The sequence below is a fragment of the Amyelois transitella genome, chromosome 5 (genome assembly GCF_032362555.1).
Source record: "Amyelois transitella isolate CPQ chromosome 5, ilAmyTran1.1, whole genome shotgun sequence".
In the NCBI taxonomy this organism is placed as follows: Eukaryota; Metazoa; Arthropoda; class Insecta; order Lepidoptera; family Pyralidae; genus Amyelois; species Amyelois transitella.
The window spans coordinates 1,246,816-1,267,239 of NC_083508.1; the positions used below are offsets into that span (position 1 = coordinate 1,246,816).

The 20,424-nt window shown below is 33.2% G+C and overlaps 1 protein-coding gene across 2 annotated transcripts in view; it reads right to left on the reverse strand.

The window, feature by feature from the left end:
• The window catches only part of LOC106139355 (TNF receptor-associated factor 4), an 84,690-nt gene that overhangs the window by 17,337 nt on the left and 46,929 nt on the right, over positions 1–20,424 (reverse strand). Inside the window, exon 1 of one of the 2 annotated variants that reach the window (XM_013340790.2) lies at positions 13,396–13,661. The exons of the other annotated variant lie outside the window; for it this stretch is intronic. Within the exon in view, the coding sequence (XP_013196244.1) occupies positions 13,396–13,593 (198 nt within the window). The 5' untranslated portion in view covers positions 13,594–13,661. Of the gene's footprint in view, positions 1–13,395; positions 13,662–20,424 lie in introns of those variants that run through there. 2 annotated transcript variants of the gene reach the window in all.

Consider the following 20,424-nt stretch of genomic DNA (forward strand, 5'->3'; position numbering starts at 1 on the left):
TGGCCACGTTCAGCTATTTGGCTTAATGATAGAATTGAGATTCAATTAATGACAGGTTAGCCCATCGCCTAAAAAATGAATCCCAAGTTTGTAAACCTATCCCTTAGTCGCCTTTTACGACATCCATGGGAAAGAGATGGAGTGGTCCTATTCTTATTTGTATTGGTGCCGGGAACCACACGGCAGGAAATTTTAATAGAGTTTCTTTTTTTAATCGGGACTCAGATTTATTTACATCCTACATAGATTAATAATTGTGAAAATATAACATTTAAAGAAGGTTTTATTAATGTAACAACCGATTTCAAAAGTACTATGCAATAAGTGAAAGAAACTGCAAATACAGTTTAATTGGCTCCAGGTATGCAGGTCTACCGCATCGCAAAGCTTTACCACAGCTTTTGCGTAAGATCGCTAAAGCTTACGTAGTTTACTCAAGACTAAAATACTTAAATAGTACGAAGATTAAGAAAATTTAAAATTATATACGTAGACAATATAGTATATTCTTTAACCTGAAGATTTATGAAAAAATGTTTTAGAAAAATTGAGATTTTTTGTCATTCGATTGTTTTTAATTTTAATTTTTTTAAATATCTATAAGTTTTAAATTAAAACGTTTGATACTCACTGCCAAGAGAACTGTCTCAAAATTCCAGCTTCTGTGCATATATAAGTAAATATTTATTTAATACGAGTTAATATAAAAAATAAATACCTACTTATCAAGCATAAACTTAATTTTGCTTGACAATTTTCTTTTAATAAGTAAGATTTATAAATAAAAGCAGGAATTCTAAAATGAAAAATCATATTTTAGCACTTTAGGCAGATCGCACAATCAAACTCTTTACTGTTTTAAATTAAAAAAATAAACAATAAAATTATGAAAACATTAAAATTAAATTCACGTGTTCTAAATTTGTTTTAATTAAAAAGAATTGATTGGCAGCTATCATTATATAACCTCATAACATTAACTAAGTATCTTTTATATTTTAGTATGTCATCAATGAATTATTTTACACTATTTATACCTACTACTATAATTCTCATATTTTTTCTTTTATTTTTAGTTATTAAAGTCTCAAGCGATAGCAGTCATTCATATACTCACAAATCTAACTTTTGACAAAAACAGTTACCTACTCTAAACTCAAGGCAAACTCATTACTGATTCTAGTCGTAACTCATGCGCAGTCAGGTATCATTGTGGTCAGGTTTTAACCTGCTTGGTTCATATTACTGAGAAAACGTTGTAAGACTCCTATGTAAATATTTAGGTAGGTACTGATTTAAGAACACAGCTATAGGCTACAACTTCAAAGACAAAGTACCTTCAAAATCTAAACAAGGAAGCAGTACTTTTTATCAAACTCCAACTTTGTAACAATAATTCAAGCCACACTTAAATAATGCTGAAGAAAATAATTTTAATACGGATAGCTGCTAAAACAAAGACTATTTTTTATTCTCTTGTCAGTAGTCCTTCAATCGTTAATCGCCTTCTACGACGTCAGGTAACTAGGAACCAAACATTCACTCGTTTAACAAACCAAAAAAATAGCTCTTTGCTCTATTAAAAACAAAACAATCCTTATCTTTCTCAACGAATACAAAACTAAAAAACGTGACTTTCTTCGGTAGTAATGTACTAATTGTACGCACAGTTCACACGGTATAGTGACAAATGCATTCTACGAACGACTTATCTTAATGTGGTCTTTGAAGCTAATTGGATAGCCGAGTACGGGGGCTATTCGTTTTATTATGCTAAGTAAGGTGGGTCTTCTGTCTAAAGAGTACGATGTCAGTAAACTCACTGGAAAGTTACACAATCAGGACTCAAAGGTGTCCTGATTGTGTAACTTTCCAGTGAAGGTAAGTACAATGATTGTCTTTATAAATGAGAATTTATGGACTTTATAGAAGACATTGACTTTATTAATGATAAACTTTGTAAATACATGAGTTCATTTGACTCAAAGATGAATATTGAAATAAAATAAACGTTAGAAGCAAAATTTCAAATTGATATAAACTCTAGCATAAAATTAAGGTTCGCGATCATTAATGAAATATTGATTTACCATGAAGCTTCAATTAAATGCTAAACTGTTTTACAAAACTCAAAAATGCAAATGACAATGAAACCAATCCTTACAATGACTTACCTCGAGTAGCTCATATAAAAACTCAACGTAACTCATTTCAAGTTAACAACACTGCACGGTCCAAGGCGACGGTGGCAAATGAAAATTTAACCAACAGCATTTTAGGAGTCACGCCCTGGTCGCCTACGCAGCACCTGCTTCTATATACGGTTACTAATCAACGGGTTACATTAAAATTAAATGCTTGTTTTGGCGTTCTGCAACTATGTCAACAGACTATGGAGATTTCGAGTTTGGATCTACGACCAGCCAGTCAAGGAAGGCCGCAGGGCTGTACCTGTCTTAACATGTTTCGACACGACCTTTAGTTGCTATATTTTTATTTATGTTACCATCATCGGTTCGGGCATCATAATTTTCTTTGTTGTGTTGATCTGTTTTGTCATTGCGATGTAAATGTTTATTTGTTTCATTTTGGTTTAATATAGATATTTAGTCCTAAAGAACTTTTTTTCAGTGGCAACATTGCATAGAGTTTAAAATATTTCACAAACGATCAGACAGGTTTGGGTCTCTTTATTCGCAATCTTTGTTACCAAATAAAGTATTTTACAGATGTGAACAGTAATCGCATTATGATACGGGCATGAAATCGCAACTTTATAGTTATTGTATTAAATGTTACAATGCCACCGCTAACTGGTGGAAAGGCAAGGCACAGACCATCATCCAAACCGGTCTTTGAAAGTAGGCCTGCAAAATTCAAGTCTTGCATGTTAGCACAAAACAAATTGCTAGCTTCACGACATGGTCTAAACATATATATGTATTAAAACAATCAAACAAGACACAAAAGTCAGTGAACTATAAACAAAAACTGTATCACGATCATTTTAATATCGTAAATAGAACAAAACAGTAGGAGAAAAATGGTAGTACTTAATAGCAGTAAGTAGTTCACCATATGGACTCAGACATTTGGAGATGTAGTCAAATCTAAACACGATAATAAATCACACTAGTTAGACACGTCAAAAAGTGCTTACGCACCAGCAGAAGCGGAGGTAATACACTCTAATGATAGTGTAGCGGTGTCTATGCAACCAGCAATCAAACGACTATCAGACGAAAGCACGATTTTTATTTCCCTGCCTCCTTCTCGCCGGAGGCACGGATGTGTTTGGAAAAAAATAAAATAATACAAAAAACAGAGTCGCGTTCGCGTGAATGGTCCGTGGGAACGGAGGCCCAATAAAAAGAATATCCAAAAAGGGACGATTATTTGGGGTTGTCAGTTATTTGCAAATTTTAGTGATTGCTTAGAGGCTCGAGGCGATTATTTGATAGCCAATGTTCTTGTTGAAGTCAAGGGCATTTTAAACGGTCGTTGAACACAATAGCAGTGCTAATGCGACAGAGTTATAAATAGGACATGATAAAAAATCGTTTGTAATTATTTGATAGAGGAATCTCCTTAGATCGTCTTAGTAACTAAATTAACAATGTGATAGTTGAGAGAAGTGCATATTTAACCGGTATGTAACTATGATCGGAGAGTTGATTATATTTTAATTGATAAATAATTTATTTTTATGACGAATCAACCTTGAAATCAAGATCAAAGACCCCAATAAGTATCAGTACATTTAATCAAAATAAACTCCGGACATAATTTTGAATCTGCTTTGCATTTTTACTGCAAACATTGAATGTTTCTACCAATATGGAATTTCGATTAAACCCGTTTCGAGAATCCGTCTGGCCATCGGGTCCGATGAATTAGGAGGCAATGCGCGTGCGCATTACAAAACGATGACTAAACCTGACGCTTTACATTTTAGACTCTCCTATAATCTGCGTTAAAATGACTAATAATTTACTTGTTTTGCGTGAATGGACTGTTTCCTAAAGAAGTCATTGGGAAAACCAAAACTTAGCCACAACAAATCACTATATAGTCACAATGTAAGTGACCTATGTCCAATTATTATATTTGCTTTTGCATCTGAAATAGCAAAATATTTATGTTCATTCTTATTGGACTATGCTAACATAACAAAATCTTAATTAATAATCAACTACTTAAGATAATTACAGCATTATAATTGTAAGTTACTATAATTTTACGCATTTAAGATCTGCGGTCATGAATGCCTCAAGTGATGACTGTTGTGAATTAAAAAAAAATAATGTCAGAAATCGCATTAGTCGCTCAGATGACCACACGGCCATGAAATTGTATGAATGGCGGAATGTTATTACGGTCAATAACACGTATTATGGAATTCTCAAGTTTGTTAACTGCAAATTCTTATATCCAATGCGAGTGGACCCAAATTTTTGACGTCAATGATTTCAGTAATTTTATGATCAGTTCATTCGATCTTCGATTCGACTTTTCAGAATATGGTATTTTGAAAAACAAATAAGGTTTCCATTACGCGTTAAATAAGAAAATTTCTGATTGAAAATGAGACGTTTACTAGAAATGAACATACTGGCAAATCGGGACAGAGAATCTAGATTACTCTAGTTACACTTAATGAACTTAATAGCTAACAACAACTATCAATGTGAAATAAACCTATAATATTAGAAACCTTGTGCTACAGGGAGCACATCGTAGACACGACATTTCTTAGGCCTGTAGAATAAAAAGACAAGGATTTTGTTCTCGTCTTAGTCTACAAATTAAGACCGACAGAAATTAGATTGCTGGCTGTTATTATCATAAAAAAATGTATAGAAAAAATATAAAACTAAAGATCAAATTTAATAAAATTACTAAGGAATATCTAAAACTGTTACGGTTCAGATGATTCTCTCACGATGTAGGTAAATAGAATTACAACTGTCAATGTCTAACTATTTTCATCCTTAAGATCAAGTGATAAAGGCGACAATAGTTATAACGATTAACGAAGGTCACAGGAAATCAAGTGCGGTTAAATTGTTGAGTTAAATATGGCTCCGTATCCGGTCAATTCAACTTCGATATTAGTAATTAAGTTGGTTTATCAGACTTAATCCTGTTTGGACTTAAATTCACATTTGTTGTACCTAGAGTCTAGTGCAAATAATCCAGAGAACGCTTTTAGATTTTAATTGATATAAGTACTAGAGACCGCCCGCGACTTCGTCCGCGTGGAAACCCAATCATAATGTAACAATCAATCCCGCGGGAACTCCGGGATAAAAAGTAGCCTTTATGTTATTCTGGGTCTTCAGCTACTTACATACCAAATTTTATCGTAATCGGTTCAGTAGTTAATGCGTAAAAGAGTAACAAACATCCATATTGACATCCTGCATACTCACAAACTTTCGCATTCATAATATTAGTAGGATGTTTATTCTTCAATTTCAAACCTTATTAATTTTTAAAATTCCGAAAGTTTGTGTTTTATCGAAGAAACTAAAGGCACGATCAGTACAGTAGAGTGATCATATAACTTTTTAAAACTTTTGAAACTTGTAAAAGAAAATTTATAACACGATTAAAAAAATATATGAAAAAAAACATGATGATGCTTTCTAAACAATTACAGATGCTTAGAACTGATTGCGTAATTAAATTTTTATTGATACCCTCACGGAATACTTGTAAACCCCCATCCCCCATTCACTCAAAACACATTAAATGCACTAAGTGTTGTCGACATGCAACATAACTATGGGCTTGACCATCTGATAACCAATTAACGATATTACTAGCTTCCGTGTTCAACAATGATATAATAAAAAATTCGATGCTTTTAGGTCATTATTCAATTTAATCAATGTCGAAAAGTAGTAGTTAATCTTTACTGAAAAGAATACTCGTATGATCATTCGGCTCTGATATACTAATCTCAACTATAGTGATCTGATTACTAAATACTCGTGTTTACAAATTATCATACAATACTTTTAAAAAAAATCCTATACAAGGAATTGTTTAATTTTAAATAAAATGAAAATAATTATTTATTATACAGGCATATAATATTATTAAAGCTATGGTTTGCTATAAAATGACATCTCCAATTTACTAATTCGGTTATGTTTACTATTCACTTATTTATTTAAATTTCTTATATATAAAAATAGAAACAATATAAAAAGTAATTTAAATATCTACCAGCAACGAAACTAGAGGTCTAGAGCTACCGATAGTTAGGCCTGCAGAGCAAGAAACCTTATCAAAAATACTGCCTTCTGCATCTGACACTTGATATATTTATTTATTATTAGGAAATTCAATGACACTTTCCTCAATTTTATTATATATTTAGTTTGACCCCACATAAAGTTCTCTGTCAGACCCAATGGTTGATTGGTAGATAATGCTTCTAACATTAAGTCCGCTAATTGTGCTATACATTTGCATTTTGTGCAATGAAGTTTAAATAAATAAATTAATATCCAATATTCATTTCATTCTACCTAAACACGTGGTCGAGATGGAATTAAATGATATAATTATGACTTTAGACACGCATCGTTTGAACTTAAATGAAGCTTCAACTTCAATTATCCATTGTGTAGGTTATTAATACCCTGAATTTACAGTAACCGATGATGATACTGCTTTTTGTAATGGTACTATCAAGTAATTATCTGACTTAAATATGAGAAACCAACTCGTTAAAGCCTTTAATATCATAAAGCCCAATTTATTAACCACTTTTTAAACTGACATTATTCAACTAATGTTACAAAGACTTATTGTTAAATTTACAATAACAGAGGCAGTTATGGCTAACTATAAGGTAATTAAATGAAAAACACCATCGATTATTGGTGGAGAATCAAAAACGCCCAGAGATACGAAATGATACACTGTCTCAAATGGTTTATAGGCTTATAATTATGGTTCTCCTGATGGATGCGTTCAAAAGACGTCATTTGAAACCCTTTGGATTGTAACAAATTATTGACTTACTTTTATTGATGATATTATAGCGTACGTTAGTAAGAATATTAAACTTGTAAGTGGTGATTTTGATGATAATCCAATTAAAACATGTTCGATCTGATCAAAGGATTCTAAAATGGTTTTTGATGATATGGTTTGTGAAATATCAAGTGATTGAAGCGAGGTTATTGAGAGAAGTTTCTATGAAGTTACTGTTTACAATATGAAAGGTCGTGAGGGGGAACAAGGGCTCCCTACGGACATGTAGCAATAAACAGAGGGCTCTAGACACAAAACAGACGTATCCAACGAGGAAACGACCTTTGTTCGGTTTCTTTGATAAATAAATTTAAAGTACTGCCCTTTGAATACTTAAAATATGTTTCAGTTAACATTAACAGCTGGAATAAACAACTTGGAACTGTCAGTTATTTTAAAAAGTATACAGCAGTTAGTCTGTGACTATAAGATGAACTTATTGTTTTAGGTTTAGTAGAGTGGAAGGAATTTATTAAGTAAGTACAATTTTAAATAATTTAATAGAAATCTGGATGTTGAAAAAATCCAAAACTTCATTACAAAATACACAAAAATAATTTCAAAATCCAATTTGACTAAGAGAACCATTTTTTTTTTTAATAAAGCAAATACTTAGTGCTCTTCACAATACTGATCATCAATACCGTACTACAGAATTTTACAGATGAAAAAATGCAGCATCAGCTGACAAGCATACTGTTAGGTAAAAAAAAGTAACGCCCACCGTCAGCTGCGCGTGCGCGTGCATTCGAAATTCAAAATCTCCAAAATTTTATGCATTTAACGTCTCCCATTAAGAAACATCTGCTTCATCTGCAGGTGTCCTTTCAACCAGGATGCGGACCTAAATGTGGATGAAAGCGACGGCCGAATATTGTAAATTTTATGTCATCGAGTAATCGCATTCAGTGATTTTATGCCCTTGTTATAAATATAATTGATCATCTAATTGGATGTTTAGGAAGTTATCTTTTCATAATAATGAATTTATATACAAGATTTATTATTTTGTCAGTGATTTTATGATTGTATAGGTTTGCTGTTACAAAAATTTGTTACACAGTTGTTACACAAATTTTTGTGAGTCCTTAAAAATTTGACTCCCTGTCGGTTTAAAGGGTACTGTTTAAAATTCCGTTAGATAATTTCCATTACGATACGTACAATATATAAAATCATATTCAGGCCAGAAAAAGTTATCGTTTTTATCTGTTTGTGTCTTCTTTATCAAATACATATCTCCATATCGTATACCAACATCCATAGCTTCGTAACCGTTACCCATTTTTTAACACATAATCTTTTCATTCGCTTCGTAAACGTTTTTTTTCTGCACTTCCGCTACTAAAGTATCCCATGACATAATCCATTGGTATCACGTGCTGCTATGGTGTTATTTGATATCCTGCTGATATTGATAAAAGATGATGAAATATTTGATTTAAAAAAGATGATGGATAAATAAAAATGTATATTGGGTAACTTTAAAATTACATTTAGTTCAGGTAGTGGGAACCTCCTTTTAAGCAAAATGTACAAGGAAGCTCTGCTCGCTCTTTCTTTACTTATTTTTATTAGTGTTGACCTAACAATCTATAACAATAAAACAATGTTTTTCACAATTTTCAATGTATTTTCAATTCAATGGATACGAGAAGCGTTTGACCGATTGATTGTCGATAAAACTTTACTGTAGAAACTTGTTAATCATAAGGATATAACAAAACCAATTGACATATAGATTATTGTAAGTTCTACTTAGATTTTTGAAAATTTAAGTATTTAAATAATGCGAAGCGTGTTGCTGAAGAACTTTTACAGCAATATGACGAAGCATGTTGCTATTAACCTCTTTTGCTTCACTGTGTGAATAAACACAATAATTAAATAAAATCATGTTAATAAATTAGCCACCATATGTCATAAAGAACAATACAGACTTAAGGAATTGCTTAGTCAGTGTCACTGACGACCTTCTTACACCCGACACTATGTCATCATTTGACAAAGATTCCCACAGTCCAGACAGTAAACTGGTCTGGTGGGCGAAAATGTATCAAATTCGAATTACCTACACTGCGGTATTTCAGAGTAAACAGCGGGGCTTACATATGTCACATTACATAGCCTATATATATGTACCTATATAAGTAATGTTCAACTTAATGTTCAAAATGTCCCATATTAATGAATAAATTTTTTTCCTTTTTTTTCATCCTGAGGATTAAACATCCAGTAAGTTTATGTCAATTTTAAGCAAACTCTTCATTTTCAGTTACAGCCAATTTTTTATTTAATTTTAATTAAATTAAATATTCCAAATTGCTGATATTTTTACTATATATTTTTTTTCTTACAGTCACCACTACACTATTCAGTATTTCGAATACCTGGATTCAACATATTTCGTAAAAAATCTTTTAACGACCATTTTAAGTCTCTTAGTATGGCAAAATCAGTATTATTTGCTCCCTGTATCGGGTTACACAACAACCCCCAACAGCTGACGCTACAAAAACCCACCCTCTTCCTTTATCTATGGTGGGTTAGCTATTCATTTCGGGATTCCTTTTTGTCAAAAGAGGATCTAACATGCAGGAAATATTAGTTAATTCTATCAGTAAACAAAACAGCTGAACATGTATCAGTATTTTTAGGACTGTTGGCTCTGGCTACCCCGCAATGTAGATAGATGTGATTCTATGTATGTATGTATATATATAGTTAAAACTTAATGGATTAAGAAAAAATACAACTCTAAGAAATTAAATTAAAATAAGATTAGCAATAACACAAACAGTATTTTCTTAATCAGATGATAAATAAACATTTAAATTTAAATTAATAAACTTCTAGTGGAATTAGATTCTAAACGACGTTGATAATAAAATGGCTGGCTCAAATGAACAGAGTTCTAATAAATGCAAATAACGCTCATTATATCGAATGTCCATCTGCAAACAGACATAGATGACGTTAGATTAGACCACTATTTATACGGCATACAAAAAACTGAACTAAGAAACCATAAACGTACACACACATTACAAAACCTTACACATCTTGCATTCTTTATTCAAACACGTTTAAATCAACAACACATACAGCCATAACATTTTCAAATCCAACTTTTTTTTTTCGAACATGTGGGCATGGTTCGCTTCCCATCAGTAGCCTGCACATGGCACCAAGGAATTTGACACGCAGATGTTCGTTCCGCCACAGGCAAGCTACGGGTATGATAAAATACCTAATAAGTATGGCGACTTGCGCTTTCCAATGAGTTATTGCGATCGACATTATATTATTTCGCATTTGTTACCTATATTAGTTTGTTGCGTCGCATCGTCATTAAAAACGATAAAGATAATATTGTTTTTAGTTAAATGGTTTTTTTTTATTATATACAAAATATCATAGACAATAAACTTTATTGTCGAATACTGGCGTAACTTTAATTGTAACTTTCCCGTTATGAAACTATTGAGAAAAACTTTTGTAGAAAGTGTTAGGTAAATTTTAAAGGCCTATTCTACATAATTTTTATACTCCTAAAGGATGTGAAAGTATTTTATATGTTATTTTCATGTGAAAATTATCATAAAGCATTTCTTCCGGCATCGTAAAATTTCAACACGAATGACAATCATTAACAATAAGTTACAAATCGAGTAGAACATTTTCTCGATCTTAATTGAATTCTTGTGAATCATACAAATGAAATTTGACCGATTAAAATGTGGGAGCGAAATGAGAAAGCGCCATTAGCGGACACGTGAATGTGCGTTTCGAAATGTCATCTTGTCGTTGAAAGAAAATGGGTTCACCATTAGAACAATTATGTCGTTATCGCTCAAGAAAAGCTTTGCTACCAGATGTAACGTATGGTGAAAGAAATAACAATTAAATTGTTTTGAAAGAAACAATGCTGTAGGCGGTAGAGTTGAGACTCTGGATGTATTTCGGCAACCTGTATCCTCCGAAATTCTGAGTTTGAACTTCAGCAATAGAAAAAGTCCAATACCATACGACAGCTAAAAAATAAAAACCTTGATAGTCCAAGTTTATGCCATCTTTTACTACTGTAGCTTCATTTGCTGCCGTCTTGAGAACCAAACAATGTCTGTACTTCAAACTCGCGTTTATTTTCCACAGACTCGTAACGGAGACATTGTAATTGCATTGGCGTCTCATAAACTATCTATATTGTAAACCATCTGTGGACGGAATGCAAAGCACTGCAGCATACACATATTTACCGCCAATAAAAGGCGTACGAAACGTCAAATGAGTTTTTAAATTTAGAATCTGTCAAATAACACCGACGCACGCTATAAATCCAAAATGGCCGGTCTTAACATTGATGGCTTTCTTTACGATTAAATACGAAGAAGTTATTTTATTACAAGGTTTTTAATTTGCAACGGAGTGTTCATGTGACGGTCCGACATTTTGTAATATTCATACAGCGGATAAAGTATCCATTGTCGTTTCAAAATTGCATAAGAACCATTTATTGCAATTTATTCTTCTTTATCATCATCAGTTTTATTCTTCGTACAGATTCTTTATAAGTCTATAAATGTTTTTGTTTTGCAGCTTAATTCCACAGTCATTTTAATAATTACTATTTGGATTGCTACAGTACTTGTAATAATTACAGGATGCATTTATCGTATAAGATCCTTGCGTTCGTGCAATATCTACTAATTAAGTTTTAGTATCTATTGTTTTGCAAATGTTTAAAGCTTCTTTGCATACTGTGAAATCTAAACCTTATTATCTTTATTTGGTATTTGATTTGAGTCTAGAATTTTCTTTCAACACATTGAATTGCCTGGATCCCCGCTAGGTAGTGATGTTAGTATAACATTACAACGCATTACACCTCGCACTAAAGGTCACTTAGGTTCAGCGATACCTATACCTAACCGGTTTGCGTTTTATTTACAGCAAATAAGACGGATCCGTGGACTCGTTGCGACAATAAATTGCTAGGCCGCCTTGTTATCTGACAGTCAAGAATTTTTTACTTTTACAAACACATTAGTTCAACTATTAGCATTATTTTTTCGTATGCTTGAAAAATGTTTACATTTTTAATTTTAATGCTATGTTGATCTAGCTTTTGTCTCAGATTTCGTATTCGCAAGATTTTTACTGAAAATTTAGAGTATAAGTGATTTCAACGATTCCAATTATATACCTACTTCACAAATAGTTACTATTTCATATTAACGTTTCCCTGATTATCGTAAATATTTGATAAATAATCGTTACCTACAATTTACTAATTTGTTTTCTAGTAGTCTAACAAACTCATTATAGTTTTCTTTTGACTCAAAACACATATAATAATCTTTAGCAGAAATACTTAACTATATTATTTTATAGAACTTGATCCAGATCGCAACAAGGTGTGAAGAGTACATTTCTATTTCAAACCTTTGAGAACCTAGGTTTCAAATGTTCTTTTAGAAAGTCTCAATAGGTGAAAGTCATATGCTTTCATGCTTTGCAAAAACTGGCATCTCGCGGCCTTGCCAAGGTGAGCACAAGGGGGACATAACGGTGCATTGCGCAGGCGCACCGACGCCGGTACTGTGATGTCAGGTTCCGAGGCGAGATCATTGAGTATATCCCTTTCCATTGCTCGATCATTATCCTCTTGTACCATTTGACAGAAAACAAAACCATCAATGTATGTGATATTAATAAGAGTAACGATAAAAGTAGCAGGACTCGAGACACGTTTTTGCTTCCGTCCAGGATTATCGTTGATTTATTAAGACTTTAAATTTCTAACACGTATATAGTTTATGGAATAGTAGTTAAGGATAATACAGTTATAACTGTGCCAAACCATTTTGGGAAAGAGACTATGGTTTATGGTCCATGATTTGTAAACAAAACGTTGTTTTTGAAGTGGCCATAAATAATGCTTTGAAAGCAACAACGAATGAAAACTTCTGAAGAAGTCAACAAATCTGTTATATTATTTCACAATAATAACAATACGCAACGTCAATAACTGAATGATGGTTTGAAATTTACCAATAATGATGTAATAGGTACTTCTTACAAATATTTAACTGTCAAACTGTAAGTTTTCGTCCCACAAATTAGCAAAACAAAAGTACATAAACAAGACATTGTTTCTTAAAATAGAACTGATTTTACATTTCACTTACCATTTTTGTATGCCAAACTTGCAACTTTAAACACTTACATAGAAGTTTTTTTTTATCATAAAGTAGGTACTTTGTATGCGTTCCACATGCAATGCTCCCATGTCTTTAGTGAATTTCCCGGCGATTTTTCGAGGGTGTAACCCTAAATACTTACGATTTGGCTGATTTCTGTGATCGGGATGGGGGTCGTGGTCTTATCCGATCCCTGGGGGAGCGAAGAGGCGCTCGGTGTGGGGGACACCCCCGGAGAGGCAGGTTGTACATTGATAACGCTCTCCTTAGACGTGCGGTTGGGCGACAGCCTCGCTGGGAAGCTGAGGGTCTTCGTCCACTGAGACAGGCTCCGCACCATATTGACAGTTCATTCACAACACACGTTCACTGTAACCGGTCGCGAGCGACACGTGCACTTTGGTCGGCCGTCCGCGGACTAATGACTCGAGGGCACCATACTGTTCCGTGCCTGTTGGGACTTGACCGCGGTGGTGGGGGGAGTGCCGTGCCGTAGGGTCGCTTCGTTTTGTTGGGCGTGCGTTTGTGTGCGCGATGCATCGGCCACCATGAGCCGCGATTTTCTTTTGTTTATCATTATTGGCTTCTCCACGCTGCCGTGAAAAAGGACTCCTTTGTAGATTGCGCGGACATTTTTTTTTTGTAACGGAGGCGTAATGATGCTGAGATTTGTTATTGAATGTTACAGGAATAGTTGTGCTATTTGTATTTTTATTGATTCATGATTGTGTGACACTATTTTTTCTGGTATTATTTTACTGTTTTAATAACATGTAATTTATTTTTTTATTTTAGTAGTTAGGAATTCAATTATAAATTATTTTTTTTAATCAATTACATTTTCATAAATTTATTCTAATTGAAATTACGTATCTAGCTAGGTACTCTTCTAAAGTTTCGCATTTCCTTTTTACATATTGTGTAAAAGTGTGTATTTTAAGAACTTAGGCACTTTTAAGAAAGTGCTTTTAAATTTTGAAAATATACAATTACAATTTCTATATTTCTGTGACTAATATGCCACAAACCTTACATTAAAATTTAATTTTAATTTTTCTATAAAAAAAATTGTGTGATGCCTCATGTCTGCCGGCGTGATGGAAGAGCAAAAACTGGCAACTAATGATTGTACTGCACTTGTATGCAATAGAAAGCAATAAAAAAAAATATGAATATATTTTCCGCTACATGCAAAAAGATTTGTTACGCTTCGTGGATGCGGAATTGCGCGCGTGGCAAGGGTGCCAACCCCACGTTTGAGAAAAAAAAATGCAGACGATGCAAAGATTTCTGTGCCTTTGAACCTTATGTAATTTTATTTTTAATAAATGTTATTTGTATTATGTTTTCTTCGAAGTTAACTGTTCTGTGTTCTAATTAATAAATAAAGGAATCAAAATAACTATTTTATAACTATTTCCTCTTTTTAATATAAAAATATGTAGGTAAGTTTCAATTTATTTTGACAAATATTTTTTTTACAAATATCTAATTTATCTGAAAGTAGGTAGGTGTGAAAGGTTGCTGATTTGATAAACAAGTTTATTTTAAACACTAGGTACTTATGAAAGAAAACCGAACGTTATAACTAACAGCGAAATCTGGTAAAGACGGGACGAAAATAGAACTCTGTAATAATGTTTTTAGTAAAAAAATGTAGTCTCTGCCTACACCTCTGGGACAGAGGTGTGATTTCATTACACCCGGCTTCCTCGGGCATACTAAAGGGTAAACGACTCGATATAAGCATTTATACCAATTCCAACTTCCTACAAATCGCTCAAGGACTTTTAAATACGCATTTAATGTCCTTAAAAGTGCATTTCGTTGCACTTGCGCATGCGCTGCGGGCGACAGCTGCGCGCGCACGTGTGCCCAGGAAGCAGGCGGCCATTGTTTCAAAACGTACCCACTAGACTACACTTTTGCATGAGTTGAAATTGGCCCCCCGCGGCTTTGAACCGGGGGCGATCGGATATGTAGGAACTGAATTTAGTTTTTGCCACATTTGCTAGATTATTTTTTATTACACTAGGTATTTTTTTGTAAGGAATACCTTGGCTTACAAACTTGCGATTCTTTTTTTGGGCGATGGGCTGGCAACCTGTTACTATTTGAATCTCAATTCTGTCATTAAGCGAAACAGCTGAATGGGGCCTTTCAGTTTTTTCCAGACTGTTGGCTCTGTCTATCCCTCAAGGGATATAGACGTGACTGTACGTATGTATGGAAACCACTATCGGTCTTGATAGGCAAAAACCTCATCAAGTTTCAAATTACGATATCGCGATACAAGTCTTGTGCAATATAATTAAAACTGATTCCGCAAAAAAAATTGGACATAATAAATAAAGCTTCAAATGTCAGAGCTTCCGGCCTGTGGAAATAAAAGCTCGTTAAATGATCTGCAAGATCGCTGATCCGTCAAGCGGCGCAATTACGGCAAAAGCTGTAGAGTTCAAAGCGCAGGTTCAAAGCTTACTGAGAGGTTGTTAATGTGTTATGCAATTTCTTGTTCGTATTCGATATTATATTGAGGCTCCATTTTTTTTGTTTTTTTTTACCCTTTAGTAATCTGCAATAAATCTAATTAATTAATTAAATATGATTAATTTTATTAATCAAATATGATTAATTTTATAAATATAATATGATTTATTATATAAATAAAATATGATCAATTTTAAAAATTAAGTATGATTTAATTTATAAATAAAATATGATTAATTTTATAAATTAAATATGATTAAGTTTCTTTTTGATTCCAAAAGATAGATATACACAAATATCAAAATAACCAAACACAGTTTTAACGATTACATTTCTAAGGATCCTTTTCTGACACGTTTTCACGTCGAGCAGCGAAGGGTTGGACCTGAACAATACATCAAAAGCTGGGTGCTATACGTCACCCTACAGACGCTTTTGTCCAAAAAGGACCCTCGTCTTCAAGAGACTGGTGTTTGAATACGAAAGGGTTAGTCTTTGTTATCATACAACTTTTTTAATTGATTTTTTTTTACATATGAGAACTTTTTTGTAATTTTTATCTCATATAATTGCTACGAGTATGTTATATGTGCTCAAGGTTTTTCTTGTATATAAAATTCTCGTGTCACAATGTTCGTTCCCGTACTCCACCGAAACAGCTTGACCGATTCTCATGAAATTTTGTGAGCATATTGAGTAGGTTTGAGTTTCGGCCAACATCTATTTTTCATACCCCTTAGTGATAAGGGTTAACCACCCTTAACAAATTTTTTTAATTAGAAATTACTTAAAAATTATATGTCAAAACAACGTTTGCCGGGACAGTTAGTAATTTTTAAATAACAAAATTCATTCACGTGCTTGTCACGTCATGGCACGTCGGGAAAACTGAATACATAAGAAAGAAACGGAAAATAAATTTACAGCAACAAAAATTTCCGCGCGAAAATTTAGTTAATTACCAAATTTGGTTGGTTATTATTTACATTAATAAAGTATTGATAATTTGGGAATTCGTCTATACTAATATTATAAAGCTGAAGAGTTTGTTTGTTTGTTTGAACGCGCTAATCTCAGAAATTACTAGTTCGAATTGAAAAATTATTTTTGAGTTTAATAGACCATTTATCGAGGAAGGCTTTAGGCTATTTATCATCACGCTGCAACTATGAGGAGCGAAGAATTAATGGAAAATGTGGAAAAAAAACGGGGAAAACTTGAGGGCTTCAATGACGCCTAAAATAACTATTCGAAGCGGACGAAATCGCGGGCACAGCTAGTTAATAATAAATTTGCAATTGTGTATCTAACCAAACAACATAATGTACCCTTATGTAAGCAGAGCTAAAGTGACTAAAATATTAATATTTTTTTTAAATACATAAAGTTTTACCTTCTTTCCTGGCTTTAGTCAGGAGAAAATAGGTTAAAAGCGATGCCTGTTATATTTTTAACAAACAAAGCCCAATATATTAGTTAAGATAACGTAAAATACAAAAAAAAAGCAATTAGTCTGATCCCACTTTTGCCAGAACACACACGTGTAGGGATGAAAATACATAGGGGGTGAACTAATTTATGTGACGTAGATAAACTTTTGTAACAATAAAACGTATTTATGTATGGGAACACTAGACAACTGATAATGCCACGCTCACTTTAAATTTGTTTATTAATCGTTATAATTATTACGAATTAGGGGGCAAATATGTGTAATAGTGCCGTGTGGTTAACGATACTTAAGAATAGGACCACTCCATATTTTTCCCATGGATGTCGTTAAACGCGATTAAGGGGATTCTTCTTGTAGGCGATAGGCTAGCAACCTGTCGCTCTATCAATTTATTAAGCCATACAGCTTGTGGCCTATCAGACTTTTCAAGAATGCTGGCTTTGTCTACCCCGCATGGGATATAACTTAACGTAGTACTTACTTAACTTTATCAAATTGAGGATGAGGACGTTCTGGTAGAAAATTAGGTCTAGTCAATTTTATACCGACGAGCTCATATGAAATATCAAATTCATGAAACATTAAACATTACCGATTCGACCACCAACGCCTCGTTTATGACCTAACTGGATTTAAATATACATATATGACCTATAACCCGACAATATGAAGTGGATTTGGCACAAATTCCATTTCGACTCGACAAGACGATGTTTTTTATGTTCTTCACTTATTGATTTTCTATTTCACTCTACACTCTTGTAAAATAATATAATAATAATGTACTTATATTTATGTAAGTTTATATATATTTTATTTATGTATGTTTATCATTAATTAGTTTGTAATTAATTGATTATTGTAACGCATCCTCAATGCTTTTAATCTGCGCTGCCACTTTGACTATGGATTTTCCTTTTAATTTTGGTTGACTGGAAGAAATCCCGATTGGGATAAGTTCAAATTCAAATTCAAATTCAAAAACTTTATTGTTTAAGTCCGCCATTGTACATATTCATTTATATTCAATGACTGTTCTGATTTTGTTATATTTATTTTTATGTGCAATAAAGAGTTTACAAACAAATACAAACAATAATAATATATAAGGAACAAATTACACAGATTGAGTTAGCCTCGAAGTAAGTTCGAGACTTAGGTATGTTACGAGCTACTAACTCAACGATACTATATTTTATAATAAATACTTATATAGATAAACATCCAAGACCCAGGCCAATCAGTAAAAGTTATTTTCTCATCATGCCCTGACTGGGATTCGAACCCGGGATTCGAAAATCCACCTAAACAGCCCCATAATCACACAATTAGCTTACTAGGCGTTTGTTTAACGATGTTTCAAATTATTTACTGCCGCCCAAAATAGCTGAAACAAGGATTTGACGTGCGACTAATTTCGTGAGGGGCTACACAGTGTGAAGGATGAGTTTAAATAACTTAAAAATGGACGCCATTTGTGAAGGACTGAAGGATTTGTAAAAGTCATGGTATTTTGGAGGTCTAGTAGATACCTACAAAGATTTTTATCATTGTCAAATAGTGACAGGTTGCTAGCCCATCACCTACATGAAGAATCTCAAGTTGGTTGCATTTCCCTTAGTACCCTTTTACGATATCAATCCACATACCTATTTATTTACTAATTTATGTAACAGAGAAAACATCGAAAATAACACCTAAACAAAAGAAACAAAACTACGTACTTAGGTTCTGCTTATTTAAAAAAAAATCCTTCATTCTATTTTTTGTCTAAATAATTATTATTATTTATGTAGGTATTTGAGAATGGCAACCTACTAAAAGCTTCGCCTCATACTTTGATAAAAAAGTAAGCAAACTTTACTGCATCTGGGGAGAAGGCGGGAAGAATTAAAAAAGAAAAAAATAACGCCATATGTGTTATGAATGGGCCGTAAAAAATTAAAATAGATTTGGCAGAGTGACCGCGATCTCTCCACGTGGTGGGGTCGTAATGGCCGTTCGTCTTAAAGTTTAGGGGTTGGGACCATGTGAACAAACACATTAAATTGTCTTCATTTACTTTTCGAATGTTTTATGGTGATATGTTTTTGAAGCAAATATGTATTATTGTCTTTCCTCAGTGCCTCTGGTTTCAGGGTCACTCGGGCTGGCTTGGATCCTCTGACCACCACCCATAGGTCTACCAACTTTCCGTTACAATCGCCGAATCATGTTTGGAGTTCACTGCTCTTGCGTTTGCTCTCAAACAGCTCAGACTTTCTTGACTCCCTACAATATCTCCATAAGTCTCTACCTCCCTTTAGTTCTGTATGAATGAATGAATGATTTGTTATGCAATGAATGAGTCATAAATACAGATGTTACATTTGTTTTAAGCACTAAACATTCAGCCGCAGTTGGCATACAAAAATATATGTATCTTATGAATTAACATTATCAAATAAATTAATCAATACAATAAATTATTGTATAATTAAATTTTTGATATACTCATTTCACTCAGTGATTTATCACTACATAGTATAAAACAAAGTCGCCCATTTTGTCTGTAGTCCCTTCGTATGCATAAAACTTTAAAACTACGCAACGGATTTTGATGCGGTTTTCACTAATAGAAAGAGTATTTTCTCCGACAGGTTTTTATATATAATTGAAATACATTGAAACTATATTAGCTGAGTTATAGCGATTTATGTCCAAGAAGTCAGAAAAAAAATCTAATTGAAGATTGCATTTGTGCGTGCGCCGCTTATACCGTTGGATACAAGTAAGAACAATGTATAGCAAAAACATTGGTCTTTATTAGTTCTACAAAAAAGTCCGCGATGACATATATCCAGCTTTTTTATTTAAGTCACAAAAACTACTTTTCTGTATTAAAAAAACATTTAATTCGTTGGGTGATGTTTAACTGGTGATATAACCAATAATACATATATCCTTATCAAAATAAGTAAGTTCATCATCACGAGCATTTAATTTAGATTATTTTTGCAGTTTACAGTGTGTTATTTAGACATATAGTTTAGGAGATATCACGATATTAGTATTGCGGCACGGTACGGGCCGGCCGCGGCGGCGGGGGCAGCGTCCCTATAAAAACGGTACATAAAAAATAAATAATATTAAAAAGTAGGTACTACGACTTTGATCTATACATATAAGACAAAAAAAAATCTGTACATTACTTAAATATTTTTTCCAAAAACTGATAGGGGGGGCGAT